The 17,746-nt window shown below is 41.7% G+C and overlaps 1 protein-coding gene across 1 annotated transcript; it reads right to left on the reverse strand.

Annotated features, from left to right (window-relative positions):
* Window positions 1-10,313: 10,313 nt before the first annotated feature.
* Window positions 10,314-15,710, reverse strand: tnnc1a (troponin C type 1a (slow)). Its single transcript, XM_074643833.1, has 6 exons — window positions 15,555-15,710; window positions 13,651-13,681; window positions 13,351-13,497; window positions 11,768-11,882; window positions 11,144-11,280; window positions 10,314-11,006 (listed from the first exon to the last, which is right to left on the reverse strand). Exons 1-6 carry the CDS (start codon window positions 15,576-15,578, stop codon window positions 10,975-10,977), a joined length of 486 nt encoding a protein of 161 aa, XP_074499934.1. The 5' UTR covers window positions 15,579-15,710; the 3' UTR covers window positions 10,314-10,974.
* Between the last annotated feature and the right edge of the window lie 2,036 nt (window positions 15,711-17,746).

Consider the following 17,746-nt stretch of genomic DNA (forward strand, 5'->3'; position numbering starts at 1 on the left):
TACCTTTTTGTTTGTCTTTGTTAAGAGTTTACTGAAAGTGGATAGCACACTTTCACAAAGTCTCATAGTATGTGGTTGAGTCAGGAGTCTCAGAGTGCATCAAGAGGTCAGAGAGTTGTGGCTCTGGTCTATCCAGCCCTGAGGCTCTAGGTGTGGTCAGATGTCCGCTTTCTGTCCACTCTGATGCCTTGCTTCCTGTCTCTGACACAAAGACAAGTGACAGAGCCAGATCTGTCAATACCACAGTGCAGACACACCCACTACCAGTCACTCAAACAGCGCTTAAAGGAAGAGGAAGATGACATGTACTCTACCACAGATACTTCCGACAGCTCTCCTCTGCTACTTGGGGAGTGATCACTTTTAATGACAGTGTTGTGCCATAGCCATGTGAAGCGCATTCGCCTGTGATTAATAGAAGCAGCCAACAAACCTATGTAAACAGTGTAGGCTAATATATGATATGATTGAATAATGGTACTTAATCAGTGTTTGTCTGCATTAATATAATAGAATATAGTGCAAGAGTTGCCAACAATGTACACAGGAATATGACTTAGTAAAAACGCAGTAAAAACCAAGAAAGTTAAAAGGTTAAATTAAAAAGTTTAAAAAAGATAGATACAGTATTAAGTGTAGTATAGTATAACATAGTATACAACATAGTATAGTACAGCAATTTAACATAGTATGGTAATAGTACAGTATAGTACAGCAATATAATAGTATATAGTATAACATAGTGTAAGATATGTAAGGGATAATGTACAGATTTCCGGTCATTGTTGTGAAATAAACCCAGACAGTGTGATGCAAGACCCGCTAGCTGCAATGACCCACTAGCTGCACATTATCACACTTATTGCACGGCTACTTACTTAAGAAATCAATAATTTGACACAAAAATGGTTGACATCAGAACTGTGTCCATAGCAACGGTCTGTTATAAAGAAATAACAGACCCGTAGAAAGCTGTGATTGACCAATCAGAATAGAGTATTCAACAAAGCCGTGTAATGAAACATAATGATAATAACTAGGGCTGAAACTAACGATTTTTCGATTAATCTGTCGATCATTTTCTGGATTAATCAATTAGTTGTTTGGTCAATAAAATGTCAGAAAACTGAAAAATGAAGACCAGTTTTCCCAAGATGACATCCTCAAATGTCTTGTTTTGTCCAAAAACTCAAAAGATATTCAGTTTACTGTCAAAGAGGAGTAAAGAAACCAGTAAATATTCACATTTAAGAAGCTGCAATCAGTATTTTGACTATTATTTTCTTAAAAATGACTCAAATGATTAATTGATTATCAAAATAGTTGCCGATTAATTCAATAGTTGACAACTAATCGATTAATTGTTGCAGCTTTAATAATAACATAATAATATGTAGTACAGCAATATAACAGATTTTAATAGAATATCAAATTTAATATGGTATCATATGGTATAGTAACAAGAATATATTAACAGTATGGAGAGGTATATAATCAGTCCAGCAGAGAGACAATGGAGAGGTGAGTGTCTGGAGTGAACCAGACACTACGGAGTAATGGGTCTGTGTGTGTGTGTTCAGGTGTTCACGAGGTGAATCACAGCGTTCATGTGTTACTGCCAGCGGCAGAAATCAGTTGTGCATACTTTGCCTTAAATCACCCAGTGATTAAACTACGCAAAACATTTCCAAAGTAGCTGGGAGAAATATGTGTTCCCCTTCTGAGTGTTATGTCAGATTTATGCTCCGTTACAGCTCCGGGAATTCTCGATGGGTTTGGTATTGTTTCTACCTTTGTCTGGGAGATTTACTCATATGTTCTCCACCAGATGACAGAAAGATGATGCAGTGAATTCCCTTCCCTAAAGAAATGTATTTCCTGAACTGCAGCCAAGCTTTCAGGAAAGAAAAAAAAATAGGTGGAGGGAAATGTTCTGTAGTTGATCTGTGCAGCAGTTCATGGTGCAATAACTGTCACTCTGTGGGATTTAATGACTTAAATACCGCACTAAAACACTTTGAGTTCCAGCTCCGGGTGTTTGAGATGACCGAGAATAATATTGTAGTATAGGCTGAAACTAAAATCTTCAACTTTTACAGCACATACAATACAGCACATGACGAGACTTGCAACACCTCACGGTTGTGATGATAAAACCTGTTGAGTGATGGGTTTTCCAGCGTGACTGAACCCAGCTAGCCACATACCTGCAGGGCAAACCTGTGATTAGGTCTGAAAAGACACCCACGATAAGGCTATAGCCGCAGAGCGTGGAGCACACTGCCTGGGGATGATGGGAACCATTAATCAGAGATTATCTGTAACTGGCACTGGGCATCTACAGTAGAGAGGAGTGAGAAAATTATCTATATAAATATATATATATATATATATATATATATATATATATATATATACACACACACACCTTCGTATACCAGTTTTTATCACAGTTGCATAAACCTCATATAAGTAAGGGATAATGTACAGCGAGCCGGTCAGTGTTGATTCACAACAATGACCTGCTAGCTGTACATTATCCCGCTTATTACGCGGCTACTTACTTAAGAAATCAACAATTTGATGCAAAAACAGTCCACCAGAGTTCGAGATCAGAACTGCGCCCATAGCAACGGTCTGTTATACATAGCAACGGTCTGCTATAAAGAAATAACAGACCGTAGAATGCAGTGATCGACCAATCAGAATCGAGTACTCAACAAAGCCGTGTAATAATCAGATATAATGTACAGTAGCAGTCTATGTCTGGGATTCCCTTGCAGCAGCTTTTTGGCACCAACCGAGTGTCAAGTTAAGCATAGTCTTTTTCTGTTATTATAAATCATTTTGTGCCCCGCTGCCAACTTCAAAGGCAACGTGTGCAGTCTTAACAGCTCCTGTTTTCCCCCCGTTACTAAGTTACTCAAGAAAATCAATAGGGAACTCACACCTGCTCATGTAAATAGAAATTACAGAGAAATTATTCTGAACTTTTTAACACCTTTGATGAGAGAAAAAAGTATAATTTCCATGAACAAAAAAAAAAAGGATGTGTGTCTGTGTTTTTCACAATATGTTTTGTGTGACGGGAGTATTTTTGTCCTGTTATGATCACACATGAAGGGAAGCAGAGGCTAAACCAGTGCTTACTCAGCAGTAGTTGCTGGGGAAGCAGATGTGCATGAGACTGACAGGATTGTAGCTCGGGGTGGGGGCATGTGTCTGTTTGCAAGCATGGTGTGTGTGTGTATGTGTGTGTGTGTGTGTGTGTCGAAGAGGCTGAGCAGAAGCCAGTCAGAGCTGGTTCACACCTGCTGTGGTTATGAGAACATACTTAGCATACTGCATGACTGACAATAATTTCACAGCTGCTTCTGCCTCTGATGCACAATAACTGGAATAGTTCATTTATTCAGCTCGCCCTCGCCTGACTATAGAGACTCGGTCGTTTTTACATGAAGGCCAATTCACCTTGTAGCCGCAGTAGAATGAATTAATGTTTTGTTTATCCATAATAATGGTTCTAATAGTTCTGAAAGGGTCACTATTATCCTATTATACAGATAGATGTTTGTCCATCCTGCGGTAAAAGCCACTCTCATCTGAATAACTGCCATTCTTTACCGCAGGGATTTTTACTCCCAGTGGTCTCTCGCTCTGTTTGTTTACAGCAGATGTTCAGGGCCGAGGAGAATAATCCTAATCTCAGTATTTTGCCGAATGCTGCCGAAGAGGAGGTGAAATCATGGAGGGCTGTGCTGTCCTCGGAGGAGCCATGCTGTCTTTATTTCTGAGCGAGGACACTTAATATATCATTATATACTGTATATATGCATTTCAGCGTCTAGACAGAGCCGTATGACAGGAATACAATCTATGGTTGTTACCGGCAATGACACCGAACATTATGAATTAATGGTTGCATTGAAACACAGAAATTCCCTGCAGCCGTGGTTCAGTGAGCTATGTATAACTGTACTGGAATGGCATGCCAGTGATTTCATCTCCTGTTGTTGGGGATTTTGCCATTTGATTCTCAGAACACTTGAATCACATCGAAGCCATTTGCAATGCTTCCCACTTCCCCATATGTGTAATGGAAGATCCAAAGTTAGACAGTCTCTCATAGACACAGAGAGGAAGGACACATTTAGAAGCCGAACAAGGCTCAACTGTGTGGTCTGTTGCCATATTGTAAACTTTAACAACATAACCACAACTAATTATAACAAAATACTTCTGGTAGTGATCATATTCGCAATGCTGTCACCAGTGATGATTCAGATGTCTGCCGTTAGACATCTATCCAGTCATGCTCGGCTTTCCGGCCATCTAACAGGAAGTATCGTATCTCGCCAGATTTACTATCTTTCCAAAACAGCTCTCACAACCCTCCTCACTAACTCTTCAATCTTTTCTGAGAGACATGTCTGTCCTCTGATGAGGAAGAAAAGTGTGAGTTTTGGCAAAGGAGGATACTGGGTCATGTGTAAAAGCACGGCCACATGGAATACTAGTGGCAGAGCGAGGCAGCCATCTGTTAATACCAGAAGTCTCTCATTTCGAAGCCAATTTTGCCATCCGGCGATGTACAGTAGCCCCGCGCTCACCAAGCCACGAGAACAAGGTGATATTTGTTTTGCAGTTTAATCCGTGGCAAATGGCAAAGTGAATGAAAGGGAGCATTCCTCGTGTCTCGCTAGACCCAGCACAAAGTAAAGGTCTTCTGTCTATCATGTGTTCGTGCTTGGGAACTACGGAGGAGGCCGTGCTGGGAGCTGTCTTGCTGTCTGGTATGCCATTCACACAAGGCCATATGTTGCTCACAGTACAGAACTGCTGAGTGAGCCAAAGAGCCTGTCTGTGCTTCTATAACATCAGTGACCCAACTAATGATGTCATAGTGCAGGGGACAGGAGGTTGTCTGTCACTTAAAACAAACAAATTAACACCCAGGCCTGCTGGAGAAAAGCATATGTTAGGATGTCTCTTATTTCTCCAGCCTGACATACAGTTTTATCCTGTAGAAGAATACTACAAAGTACATTTACTTTATTGTACTTAAAGGGGTGCAGTGTGTAACATCTGGCGGCATCTAGGTTGCAGATACGGTGGCCGAGGTAAAAACGTGAATGTCCCTCTCTAGAGCCAGTTGTTGTAAGAGTAGCGTAGGTCATTTGGAGAATAACAAAGCTAGAGCATGTGTCTTTGTGGGAAGTGAGTGGTGAAGCGAGAGAGAGAGAGAGAGAGAGAGAGAGCAGCGGCGAATGTGCGTGAGCGAACAAGTGAGCTAGAGGAGCAGAAGACAGAGTTAGTTTAGCTCTGAGAATAGTGACTGTCAGGGTTATTTGGGGATAAGAGGTTTGGACCCAAATGCAGAGAAGGATGCAGAGGCAGCAGGTAGAGTGCAATGATTTTATGACAGGAAAACTCACGTAACAAAATGCAGCTGGTCCGGCAGACAGGTAACAAAAGTCAATCCACAAAGTAAAGGTAAAAGTAATAGACTTGATATACAAAACTGGAAAAACTCTCTCAAGGGGTGAAACTCAATACACGAGGAGCGACGATGAACTGACAACGAAACAGGGGGGACACACAAACACAGGGTGATTGAACACAGGTTGGACAAATCAAGGTGGGACAGACAATCACTAAGGCGGGAAAACACAAAGACAGGAAGTAAAACCAGACATGACACAAGAGGTGAGTGACTTTCAAAGTAAAACAGGAAACAAACTACAACAAAAACCCAGGACTGTGACAGTGACAGGGGTTAACTCTGGAGCGACCCCGGCCCAAGCAGGTAAAGTTAGCACAGTGATTTGTCCATTCTGGGCTATTATAGAAACACGGCGGCCAGCTCCGTGAAGAGGACCCGCTCCCTACTGTATGAAGATATAAACGGCTTATTCTATGGTAATGAAATATTGTAATCCATTTCTGCCAATAGATCCACTTAATTGTCACACACTGGTCCTTTAAAGTGGCTATAATCAATATTTTTATAAAACCAATGGATCATATTAGTGTGTCAAATTTGAAAGGGGCCATCTGTAGTGACATAGAGAATTAGTGCTCGACTCCACAGCTCTACGGAGCTTTAGTATAGCGTCTTTCAGCTCATTGTTTTGGTTTTGCTGCCCTCAGCTTTACTGTTTCGGTTCACTCTCATGGCTCTCATAGCGTTGCTTCCGGCTTTAACAGGCAGATGTTTTCCACGAAAAAGCTCCGATAAGCCCATTTTACACTATTATACAACAGTAGACAGTTGGCGACTAGCTGATGAACAAATGGAGCATTTATCAGCTAATGACGAGACAGTGGAGACCAAAAACAGAGCTAAACATGACTCCTAATAAATGCTAATATTGCTGCTTGATGTTTAAATAGGCAACTGTTTGTCCCATATAAACTCATACCCATAAAAATGTCAATATTGTGTTTGTATCCACTGCCCATCAAGAGGCCAAAAAATCAATTATTGGAGGTTTACTTTGATTCACTACATTTCAGAGGCAAATTGATTTGTTTACTCAGTTAAATTTAATTGATAGCTAGTACTATAATAGATTGTTACTTTACAGATTAATAGTATACATAGGCCTACTGTAAAAACGTGATCAGCTTATAAAATACAATACACTGTTATAGAATCAACCCAACAAATTGTAAAATGTTCAAAAGCAGGTCCACCAACTACAACATCAAAATGCTGCTTAAATATTAATGAATTAATAATAACTTTTTTAACTTGTAGTGGAGTATTTCAACATTGTAAAATTGCTACTTTTAAGTATACGATCTAATACACCATTTTACACACATAAAAGTTTCCTTTTTGAAAGTGGTAAAAATAGATAAACCCTCCAGTGGTACATAAAAACCAAACAATCGCTGTTATTCATTTGAATCAATGAATAGTCATTGTGGAATCTGAGACTTGTGTGTCTTGTCGTCTTGCTGTTCTGTGGGCCTTTATGGCCGAGCAGTCCAGAAACAGTACTTCAGTGTTCTCAGCACCACAAGTGGGACGGAGCATCATGATACAATATTCTGTCTGTTCAACTTTGATTTGCAGTCCTTCCACTCTCTCTTTGTCTAAAGCGTTCCACTTCCTCATTGTGTATTTATGGCAACAAAAACAACTTACCATTTGCTCTTCAGAAACAGGCGATCATCTAACTTTCTGTATTTATTCACAAGAAGATTATTTATAATAATTCCATGGTTTCTTTTTTTGTTTTTGGAGACGGGGGTGTTGCTCACAGATGGCAGCATAGAATCATACTTTTACCCGCAAGAGCCAGACTATTAAAAGCAAACATAAGAAATCAGTATCACACGACTTTAAAAGAATAGCTAACAATGAATCCAGAGATTTTGAAAGCATATATTCGTATATTTCATGCTGATTGTGAATGGCGAAAGAGAAATTTCCAGAGATTAGGCCGTGATATTCGGCACTGGACAACTTCCAACACCATGTGATGTAGAGAAGCAAGAAAAACAGGAATCCTCTAAACCCAAAAAGCCTGCTGGCTTCAAACGAGGTCTGCATGCGTGGGCCGCAGAGAGATGGTATGAGTATGGTTAACGCCTTCCAAACTCTGAACCAGGTTCGCCCGGGGTATTCCTCACTCTTCCGGGAATTTTTTTTTTTTTAAATCTATAAATCATACTGAGCTGGAAAAATGGTTATGAAAACACCACGCTGTTGGCGTAGCGAAGTAACACTGTTTTAGGACGATTTCATGGTGGATCATGACTGTTGTGTAATGGGTGATTTATAAATCAATAAAACAGTGGGGCAGTGTGTGTGTGCGTGTGTGTGTATGTGTGTGTGTTCTATACACAGCTCCATATCCGCCTGACTCACTCTGAGCCAATGGAATAACCCGTTTTACCCAGCACATACACATTGGTAGAAAAAAAACCCTGAATGAAGTCAGTTACATAATATCCATAGCTTACTATTACCTATGTAAATCCCCTCTATCTCAGTCACTCTCAGAGGTAAGAGGTCAGTATTACAGGGTTGCACACAATGAGGAAACAGGTCAGGCTTATGGTGGCTCATGTGTCCCTGAAATCCACATTACCAAAGGTGGTTCGTAACCGCAGTGTGTGTTAATAACAGCAGGCATGAGTCATCAGGCCTGTCTTACGCAACTGCGTCACTTCTCCACCCAACTCGCTGCCTAGTGCGCCACACCCCAGATTCATTCACACACTGCTCTGCTGCTGCCCAGCCTCCCATTGATGGCGGGGAAAGCACCACTCAGCTTCTGCTCAGAGCTTATCAAGAAGTTGGGCAGCAGAGCAGTCTAATCCGTGCGATAAAATAATGTCAAATTTGAACATCTTTTCACCTCATGTTGTCCCTTGGTCTTACTGCAGTATTTTTGGACTGGAGAAAACAGTAGATGCGGTGTGTTATATTTGTCAGCTGACTGCTGAGATTGGCCTGGCAGAGCAGCTGTGCTTCACTGATGATTGGGGTTTAAAATCCCATCAGTAACACAGACCACGAGGGCTGGATGGAGCTAACAGGACCCTCAGGGAGTCAGAGAGGGAGAGAGATGGAGGGAGGTGGTGGGGAGGCCTTTGGACGCTGTCATCAGTCAGGCCACTGACGTCACCTGCTCACACAAAAAAACAGTCGACCCCATTTCACAAACTGTAGAAAAGATACGATTTAAAAAACGATTGTCGCTTTTTTAAAAATGATGCATATTCATTTTGGAAATAGACGGAAAATTAACCCTCCTCCTAATCATCCCATTAGAAATCAGACTTTTTTTTTCAATACTATAATGGCATATTTATTATTTTCAAAGATTATTTTAACCACTTAGAGCACAAACATATTATACTCTAAATCATCATCTCCTTTTTATCCTGATTGGATCAATCTATGTGTTCTCATAGACTGGCGAGGAAGTATTATCTGTGTTTGGAAAGAGTGCAGCTGTGCCCTAAAATCTCCTCATCCTCTGGTTCCTGTAACTGAGCCAAGCAAACAGATATGAATGTGTTTACCTGCTGACATCCAGTGGCCACAGTGATAACTGCAGCTCAATCAGGGGAGACTTAATTTAGAGTGATCAAATTAATGTATTACATGGTGCACGATATAGTTAGAATTGTCATATTTAGGGGGGTAGTGATGCCATGGTTAGTACAGGAATTTGCCCCCTGATGGAGTCTAGATTCCGGTGGTTGTGGTTGTGGTGGTGAGGTAAAGACAGTTGGCTGGAGATCTGGATGATGGGATGTGGAGCGGGATGAGCTCATTGGAAGGAACCTTATTGGGCGCTGATGTGATGAAGACTAGGGGTGAATGGTGAGGAGGAGGGTCGTACTAAAACTGACAGCAGAGAGGAGAACTGTCTCTAATTTGAAGTTTGACGGCAACAATGTGATTGAGATTGTGGTTGTTGATTTAACTTTAGCCGATGGTGTAGAGGCCGGAGAGTGAGCGACAGGAAGATTTGTGAATGAATGAAAGCCAAAAGAGAGTCTCCTTGACTGAACCCCGATCTGCTACTAAAACTGCAGCCTGTTCATCTGGAAACAACGTTTTACACAACTAAGAAAATGTTGTGAATCTGTTTTTTCTTGTTTTGTTGAGGAATTCCTCTGAATGTGGCACTAAAATTCAGAAACTAGAATTAAAAAGGTTGTTGGTATGAAATTAATCTTTCTTCTCTAATCATCCAGACATTTCAATGTACCAACACGTGTCAGAATTAAAGCTCTTTCAACAATAGAACTGTGATCCCTTTGTAGTTAAATAGCATTCTTAATAAGGGCAAAGGCATCTGATTGTCAACTGGTGTCGCTCAATCCAGATCCCCTAACATGGGCACTAACATGATTAGACATAAATAGCTCCTGTCTCAATAGACTGTGTAACTGGACACGCAACCATGGGAATAGTTCACATGCCGCAGACAAGAGCTACTATACAATACAAATTACACTCATGCATCAACATTTAGGGTGGACACCCACACAAAAGTCTTTTGTTTTGAGGTTACATCAGTCATATTTCAGGCCTTGTTTTGCTTGTTTATTTGCTGTGTGAAGAGCAAGGCAGGGCAGAGAGGCAGGCATGTGATCTGTCTATAAAATCAGGAATGAGATCGTGAACCAAGTGTTGTTTGCTTCTCAATAACAATTGCCAAAAAGCCCGACCTGACCTTGTCTGCAACAAGCCAAACAAGATTCTCATCTCTATTTTTAAAGTGAATATTAGGAGTAATTAGATTATACAAACAAAATGAAAAATTGACAAAATGACTGCTCTGACAAATGCATCTTGTTTATTACATGAGCGCACATTCCAAACAGACGTTTCATGTAGAAATATGCAGGGACATGAGAGGGGGGATACAAAGTCCTGAGGGTGTCTTAAACATACAGAAATGTACACAATGTGCACATCAGAACGTGCACACAGTATACAAACTGGATCCTGGATACATTGCTCTAAAAGTATGCTATGAGCGTGGTGTAAAACTATGTTAACTCACGGATGTGTTCTGCTTTGTGCACACATACATTTTCTGCCCAGCTAAACAACATCAGCCTCTCAGTAAGAAGATTTGTAAACCGGCTGTGGCACTTCAGAGATGAGATTTACCCGGAAACAAACACAAAAGTTGATATTTCGAGCAGCCAGACTGGTGCACTGTGTGGCCTCTATAGGAAAATATAAGAAATTTGGATACATTTACACAAATTCTGTATACATGGGCACCAAAAATGAGTTACAAACTGTATTTACAACGATGCAAGAGATGGTAGAAAAATACATAAACAGTCAGCAACAGTATTCGACTGAATCTTGCAAGGTCGTTCCGTTGTTTTCTATCAACGGCATTCAAATCGGCTTCCAGTTTTCCACAGATGACCATGGAGTCACAGAGAAATAGAAAAATAACACTCTGGATCTTCTCTTGTTCAGGATTACTCCACTCCTTTCATGAACTCCAAGAACTCTGTGGAAAGAAGGAAAACATAGTTAGACAAATGAGTCCAAAACAAGATGCCTTCATCAAGGGAATGTCTTATTTGGTATGTATTTTGGTGGAATCACCTAACTTTCTATCACTTTAATACATTTCAAACTCCTCACCATCGTAGTCAATTTTGCCGTCGTTGTTTTTGTCCCCGTCTTTCATCAGCTCCTCGATGTCGTCCTCAGTAATCGCCTCTCCTGTGGACTCCAGCATCATTTTCAGCTCGTCCAGGTCAATGTAACCATCTGCGTTCCTGCACAATCAAATGTATTAATGCATATAACAAAACCTAAAGTTAAGCTTCACAGATGGCAGCGGAGGAGGTGGTGTGTTTGTGTGTGACATGTGACTGATCATATCTTGCATTTAAGTGTTTGGGAACCATCATTGTGAGAGAGATGAAAAAAAAAAAAGAGTCTGTTCTTTGATGCTCAGACGAGGTGTCTGGCTTACACGGAGTGGGTGTTTGAAATATTCTGTGCTGTCAAAAAGGATTATGGAGCAAACTACACGCTGTACTCTGCAGAGCCGCTTGGCATTTTGTCAGTACGCATAATTGCACATGGGAAGCGTACTTTGCTGGATGAAGAAATTTGATCACTAGTCTGTGGTGATTTTCAGGTGATGGTTTTTGTCACGGAATGTTTTTTGTTGTTGTAAGATTGTGCCAGTGAACTGCAAACTTAAGTCTTATAATTCAATGGGACAAACCAGCGACAGGGTTTAAACATGAAACTCACTTGTCAAACATGCGGAACAGCTCCGCCAGTTCTTCCTCTGACTTCCCTTTGCTGTCGTCCTTCATGCACCTCACCATCATGACCAGGAACTCGTCAAAGTCCACCGTGCCACTCCCTGCACACATACAGTCATCACATCCCTTCAGTCCATATTATCTAACCACCAGAATGCAAATGTTCACCTTAAAGGCCCAATTTATGAACACATTATCTCAATATAAACAGAAACTAGACGAGCTAAGGAATTGGTATCAACCATGTCATGCTAGCTTGTCGGGAAAGAGGGTAAATAATGCTACGAAGTTAAGTTAAATTTTGGCGAAGGAAAACTGTCATGTCCATTTTCATAGGGGTCCCTTGACCTCTGACCTCAAGATATGTGAATGGAAATAGGTTCTATGGGTACCCACGAGTCTCCCCTTTACAGACATGCCCACTTTATGATAATCACATGCAGTTTTGTGTAAAAACCATGCAGTTTTCTTAATGCAGTATAAATGTGTTATTATCGCCTATTCTAAAAATGATGTATTTGAATACATACTGGGGTCCCTAAACAGTCTTGGAATTACATAAATTGTGTATCACTGTAAAGCTGAGACTCTTGTGGATCCAATGAGTCCAACTGTATTCATGTGTAGTGATGTTAGTCCCCATAGTAGCCATTTCGTATAGTGAGACCATTTTTAAAAACTTGACCTCACTGTATAAAATGACCTGTGATGACCTCTAGGATAATCACAGCCTCATGAAACTTTACAATAACAAACTAGAGACCTAGGGCATTCAGAGGCGGGTGGCATTCCTGGGTAGATTGACAATAAGGGGGTTTCTGAGCAGTTTCCAGAACAGAAGTGCTCGCCATCCAATTGCCGAAAAATGCAATTCTTGCAGAAATCTCCAAATGTCAAAAAATGTTGATACCAAATCGCAGCATGGCTTTTTCTATGGTGTTCCTCAAGGTCTTAGTGTCTTAATGTGATATTTTGGAAGGATTATTGATCATTTTAATCAATTCTCGAGTAGAAAAAAAAGGTTAAATTTTGCACCAAATCTGTGTTACAAATGGTATCAACTCAAAAATATGCCAACTGCATAATAGAGCATGGGGATGGCCATCATTTACTTCCATCATAATGTTTTAAGCCTTATACACTTTCACAATTTATTTGAATTAATTCATTAATTAAGTCAAAATCTTAATTTACTGTATAATACCAAATATACCTGTAATTTATATGAGCAAAAACTACAGATTGGGCCTTTAAATGTCCCTTTATGTGCGCTTAGCTCCACTATTTGACAACATGACATATACACTGAAGCTTTATCGAGTACATGGAAAATTCAAGATGACCTGTGCATCATCTGATATGCATTTCCCTTTAATGCAGACTGACACATCTTGTTGCATGTAAGACCCTTGTCTATCATTTGACGTTAAGTTCAGAGGGTCTGAAGTGCACTTGTCTGCACCACATGATTGTGCTATGATGGACCTGCCAGCTGGCTCGCGGAGAGTGACGACAATCAACCAATCATTTTGTCTCTTGCACTGTTAGTGCAGCGTTGTTATGATTTACCGTCTTCATCCACCTCGTCAATCATCTCCTGCAGCTCCTCCGGTGTGGGGTTCTGGCCGAGCATCCTCATCACCTTACCCAGCTCCTTGGTGCTGATGCAGCCGTCCTCCGCATCTTGTACGAAGATGTCAAAGGCGGCCTTAAACTCTGCAACGCCACAGCGGCACAGAGGGAAAAAACTCTATTATCACCAATAAAATGTGATATGGAACCTGGACAGGGTCAACTAGCTTTCAACATTATGCACAATGTACAGATGACAACATAATTCATTCATATTTGAAAAAAATGTATACATACCATTTTTCTGTTCGTCTGTCAGCTGCTCAACCTGCAAGAAGTAAAGCATTTAAATAATAAGTGCTAGTAGTAACACTTTGGTAACCTGATTGTACCAAATTGGGCAATTACTATATTCTGTACATTCTCAGTTACTCTTACGTTATTATGCATTTCGTACCAATGCTCAAAAAAGCCATAAGAAGGGCTTCACTTATGGACATCGGTTAAGATATCTTAAAGGTCCAGTGTGTAGGATTTGGTGACATCTAGCGGTTTGGTTGCAGATTGCAACCCGCTGAGCACCCCTCTGCTCACTCCTCCCTTTCCAAGACTGCGGTAACGTGAGCCTTCAAGGGCAAAACTGTGGTAACGCCGTTCGCCTCGCTCAGAGCCCATCCTTACCATAATAACACTACTTTAGGAGCAAATGAAGTCAGATGGCGGTTGGTGGTACCACGGATTTTGCAAGCATGTCAGAGAACTGCACTGGTCTTCAGGTAACGTAAAAACGTGAAAGGCTCTCTCTCTGGAGTCAGTGTTTGGTTTGTCCGTTCAGGACTACTGTAGAAACATGCCGGTGCAACATGGCGGACTCCATGAAGAGGACCCGCTCCCTATGTGGACATGAAGGGCTCATTCTAAGCTAACAAAAACACAACGATTCTTCGTTTCAGGTGATTATACAATAATGAAAACATAGTTATGAATATTATAGTCCGTTTCTACTAATAAATCCCCCAAAATGTTACACACTGTTCCTTTAAGATACCAGCCTCAGGACTTGATCATCCCTATCTGTTTTGATAACTGTCCAGTCAACAAAGGTCATATTTTGGCCCCACACACTGGGCCATCCTTGACAAAACACAGAACCTATATATGATATGTGAGAGCCAGTAAGAGAAGGAGTTAAAAATAAACAGATAGTATCAGGAACCACAGATAAAGGACACAATACACAGTGCTTTAAATTAGCATAGCTGTGGATCTGGCTCAACAATGGAACAGTAATCCTGGAAAAGCTACCACGAATGAGAGAGGGAGACAGCTGCTTATGTAAGAGTTATTGTCGGTCGTCCACCATAAACTAAAACACATGCAGATGCACACACACATATACACACACACACACACACTCCCCTGGTTATGATATATGAAAACATCTAAACAAACACATGTAATGTACATTCCTGTGTGTGTTTTTACTGTCCCAGCTGCACTGCGCACTTGGGATGTGAGTGGACAGGACAGCCGGCTGACCGTCCGGGCGGTGGTGGACAGACAGCTTTCGGGCTCACAGATAATGCTGGAATTCAGTCGCGGGGGGTTTATCTAAACCTGAAGCCCTCCTCTGGCACCAGGGTACCACAGACGCAAACGCGTCTGACCAATTGGCCAAAATTAGCCATGCGAAGTGGGACTGCTCCATTTGAAGTCATGAATGAAGCAGCATAATGCGGACAAGGGACCTGTCCTGTCAGTGACCTCCTCAGTGGCCCCTATCAGCTCTGATAGGGCGATGAAGTAGGACAGCATCTAGAGACGTATATGGTGTCAAGGCGCTTTTGACATCAGCTGGTGATGGAAGCGATGTGTCGCACAAGCCGCATCAACGGGGATTTGTCAACCATTTAAGTCACATCAGATGAACAAAGTGATGGGGGACTTTTTTTTATACAACAAATACACAGAATATTCCCAACAACGGCCGCTTCAACAGGACGGAATAAAAGTACAGTCTTACATTGTAAACCACTGATCGTGTGTCACAAACTAATAATAAATGTTAGGGATTATGGTTTGTTATCCAAAACAACATACCAGAATCAGTTCACACACAGAGTTTTGGTGAGCATCCAACAAACTAAAATCACTTCATCAGAGGAAGCCAACTGCACACTATGAGTTGTGAGAGGACGTACCGCTGCCTTGTAGATGTCGTTCATGTTGGAGGCTCGTCTGCTGCCTGTCCTGACGGCGTCCTGGCACAGAGGAAGGAGGTACTGTCCAGCTCAGGGCAGGACACTGGCCTCATCCTGGGAGGGTTTTATAGCCGGAGCCTGGCGCTGTCTGGTCCCTCCCCGGGCGCACCAGCCTCCCCTCGGCGTGCGTCCATGAATGTGTGTTTGTGTATGTGTGTCATTTGGCCAATCTGTCACAATCACCGGGCTCAGATAAAAATGCGGCAGCTCTTAGGGGGCATACTTTGGAATGGAATGAAGTGAGGGGGGCACGGTGAAGCCTAATCTCCAGGGACGGGGCTATAGAGACACTCAACATTCCTCCAGACCTGGACCAGAGACGCAGAGGGCTCAGGAGGTTGTGTGTGTGTGTGTGTGTTAGTGTGTGTGTCTAGAGCGGGGGTGGTAGGGGAGGTAAGAGGGTGGAGGCCAGGATGGGGTAGACGCAGACTACAGCCAGCAGACCGTGAAGTGAGGACAGAGGAGGAGGAGGGCAGACCTGTGGAGTCAGAGCAGAGGAAGGTGTCACTGTGGTTCAGGAAGATCTGATCATACAGGCAGGTATGGGCAATGTAGACTTTTTTCATGGCAGACATTTGGACTCATCATAGTAGGAAAAAGCACAATGGTTCCAGTCCATATAAGGCTCGTAGTGAGCCTTGCACCAAGGCCCTGGACCTGGACCACCTACCTGGAATGCAGCCATTGTGGATGTTACACCTGTGCTTTTATTGGTACGACATGTTGAAATGTCTTCCGCAAAAATGGACTATAAGGTCACACAAATCACCTTTTCATCAGCTCACAGGTCATTCTCATATCTGTAGAGAGAGAGAGACATAGGATAAATTCACTCAAATCACCAAAAAAAATCACCTTCTTTCACTTTCCTCCAGATGTTTTGAGGTTTCCACCTCCAGCCCATTACAATAGAAGTAAATCATATTTTGTTCCACTGGACCTTTTTTAGTCTTTTACTGAAGAAAACTGTGAAAACTGTTGGGTTCTGTTGATTATTCAGAGTAACAGTGACACTGTTTCCTTGAAAAAGGTGTTGATGTTGAATTTCTTTTTTAAGTTAAAGGGGCACTATGTAAGAATCAGAAATTGCTTGTTAACAGTGACACCTGTGGTTGTTAAGTCGACGACAGTGAGCGTCCTGTTGCTCGCGCTTGTGCTCGCACTACGTAGACGCGAGTGAGCATCGGTCAAAACAGTGAGGCGACACACACAAGACTGAACGTGATTGACAGCTTAAACCACAATATCACTATATATTTCACCTGCTTAGCAGTAATGTTAGCTGACCAAATGAAGGTTCCTCCATGTCTCGAAGGCCACGGACAATGCTGATCCTAGTTTACCCTCGGCGTCGGTCACATTTCTGTTTTGCAAGACGGACTTCACTAGATATAACTTAGTTTCTTTTGTGATTCCCTGGAGTTTGTGTTGGAGTCAGAGTTGTGGTGGCGACTGGTCGTTTGTTGGCGTTAGCGGACTCCATTTCTAACCGAACATTAGCTATTATTGCACACTGTTAGCCCTGTAAGCGGAGCTGGAAACAGAGACACTCACGAGCGCACATGACGTCACATGCGTTGGATTTTCACGGAAAAACCTGCCCACATTCTCGACATTAAAAGCAGTCTACAGGCTGACAGAGGGAACCCAGAACATTGCGGAAGGTCTCATTTTTTAGGTTCATTTACACCTTGTTCACACATTGGAGATGATAAAAAATTATAAAAAACGTTTATACGTGTAAAAACTAACATACAGTCCCTTTAAAGTTTCAGTGATATGAAGCACCAGAAAGAAATTCCCTTTCATTGGGAATTTCCTCTATTGAATTGGGGTGAAGGCAGAAATCTCAGAAACAGTTATTTCAAACCCAGGGCAAATAAAACTGACCATACCATCAGAGTTAAGTAAAAGAAATATGATTCTTCATTCTTCATTTCAGTGAACCGACACTTTACAAGGAAAATGTTATTGTCTCCCCAAAATGATTTGCATCACATGCGCAGTGATGCTGAAGTCCACACATTAGATTTTATCCTATGAAGAAGACAACTCAGGCAGTTCACACTCTACATGATTCATGAGGATTTCAATTCTTAGCCTTCATGTGCAACACAGATTTAGTCAGCAGA

The sequence above is a fragment of the Sebastes fasciatus genome, chromosome 8 (genome assembly GCF_043250625.1).
Source record: "Sebastes fasciatus isolate fSebFas1 chromosome 8, fSebFas1.pri, whole genome shotgun sequence".
Taxonomy (NCBI): Eukaryota; Metazoa; Chordata; class Actinopteri; order Perciformes; family Sebastidae; genus Sebastes; species Sebastes fasciatus.

Coding starts and splice junctions, on each gene's coding strand:
- tnnc1a (XM_074643833.1), bottom strand. CDS start 15,578: ATGAACGACATCTACAAGGCAGCG. Junction 13,498..13,650: donor GACAGACGAACAGAAAAATG/GTATGTATACAT, acceptor GTGGCGTTGCAG/AGTTTAAGGCCGCCTTTGAC. Junction 11,883..13,350: donor TGACGAGGTGGATGAAGACG/GTAAATCATAAC, acceptor GTATGTGTGCAG/GGAGTGGCACGGTGGACTTT.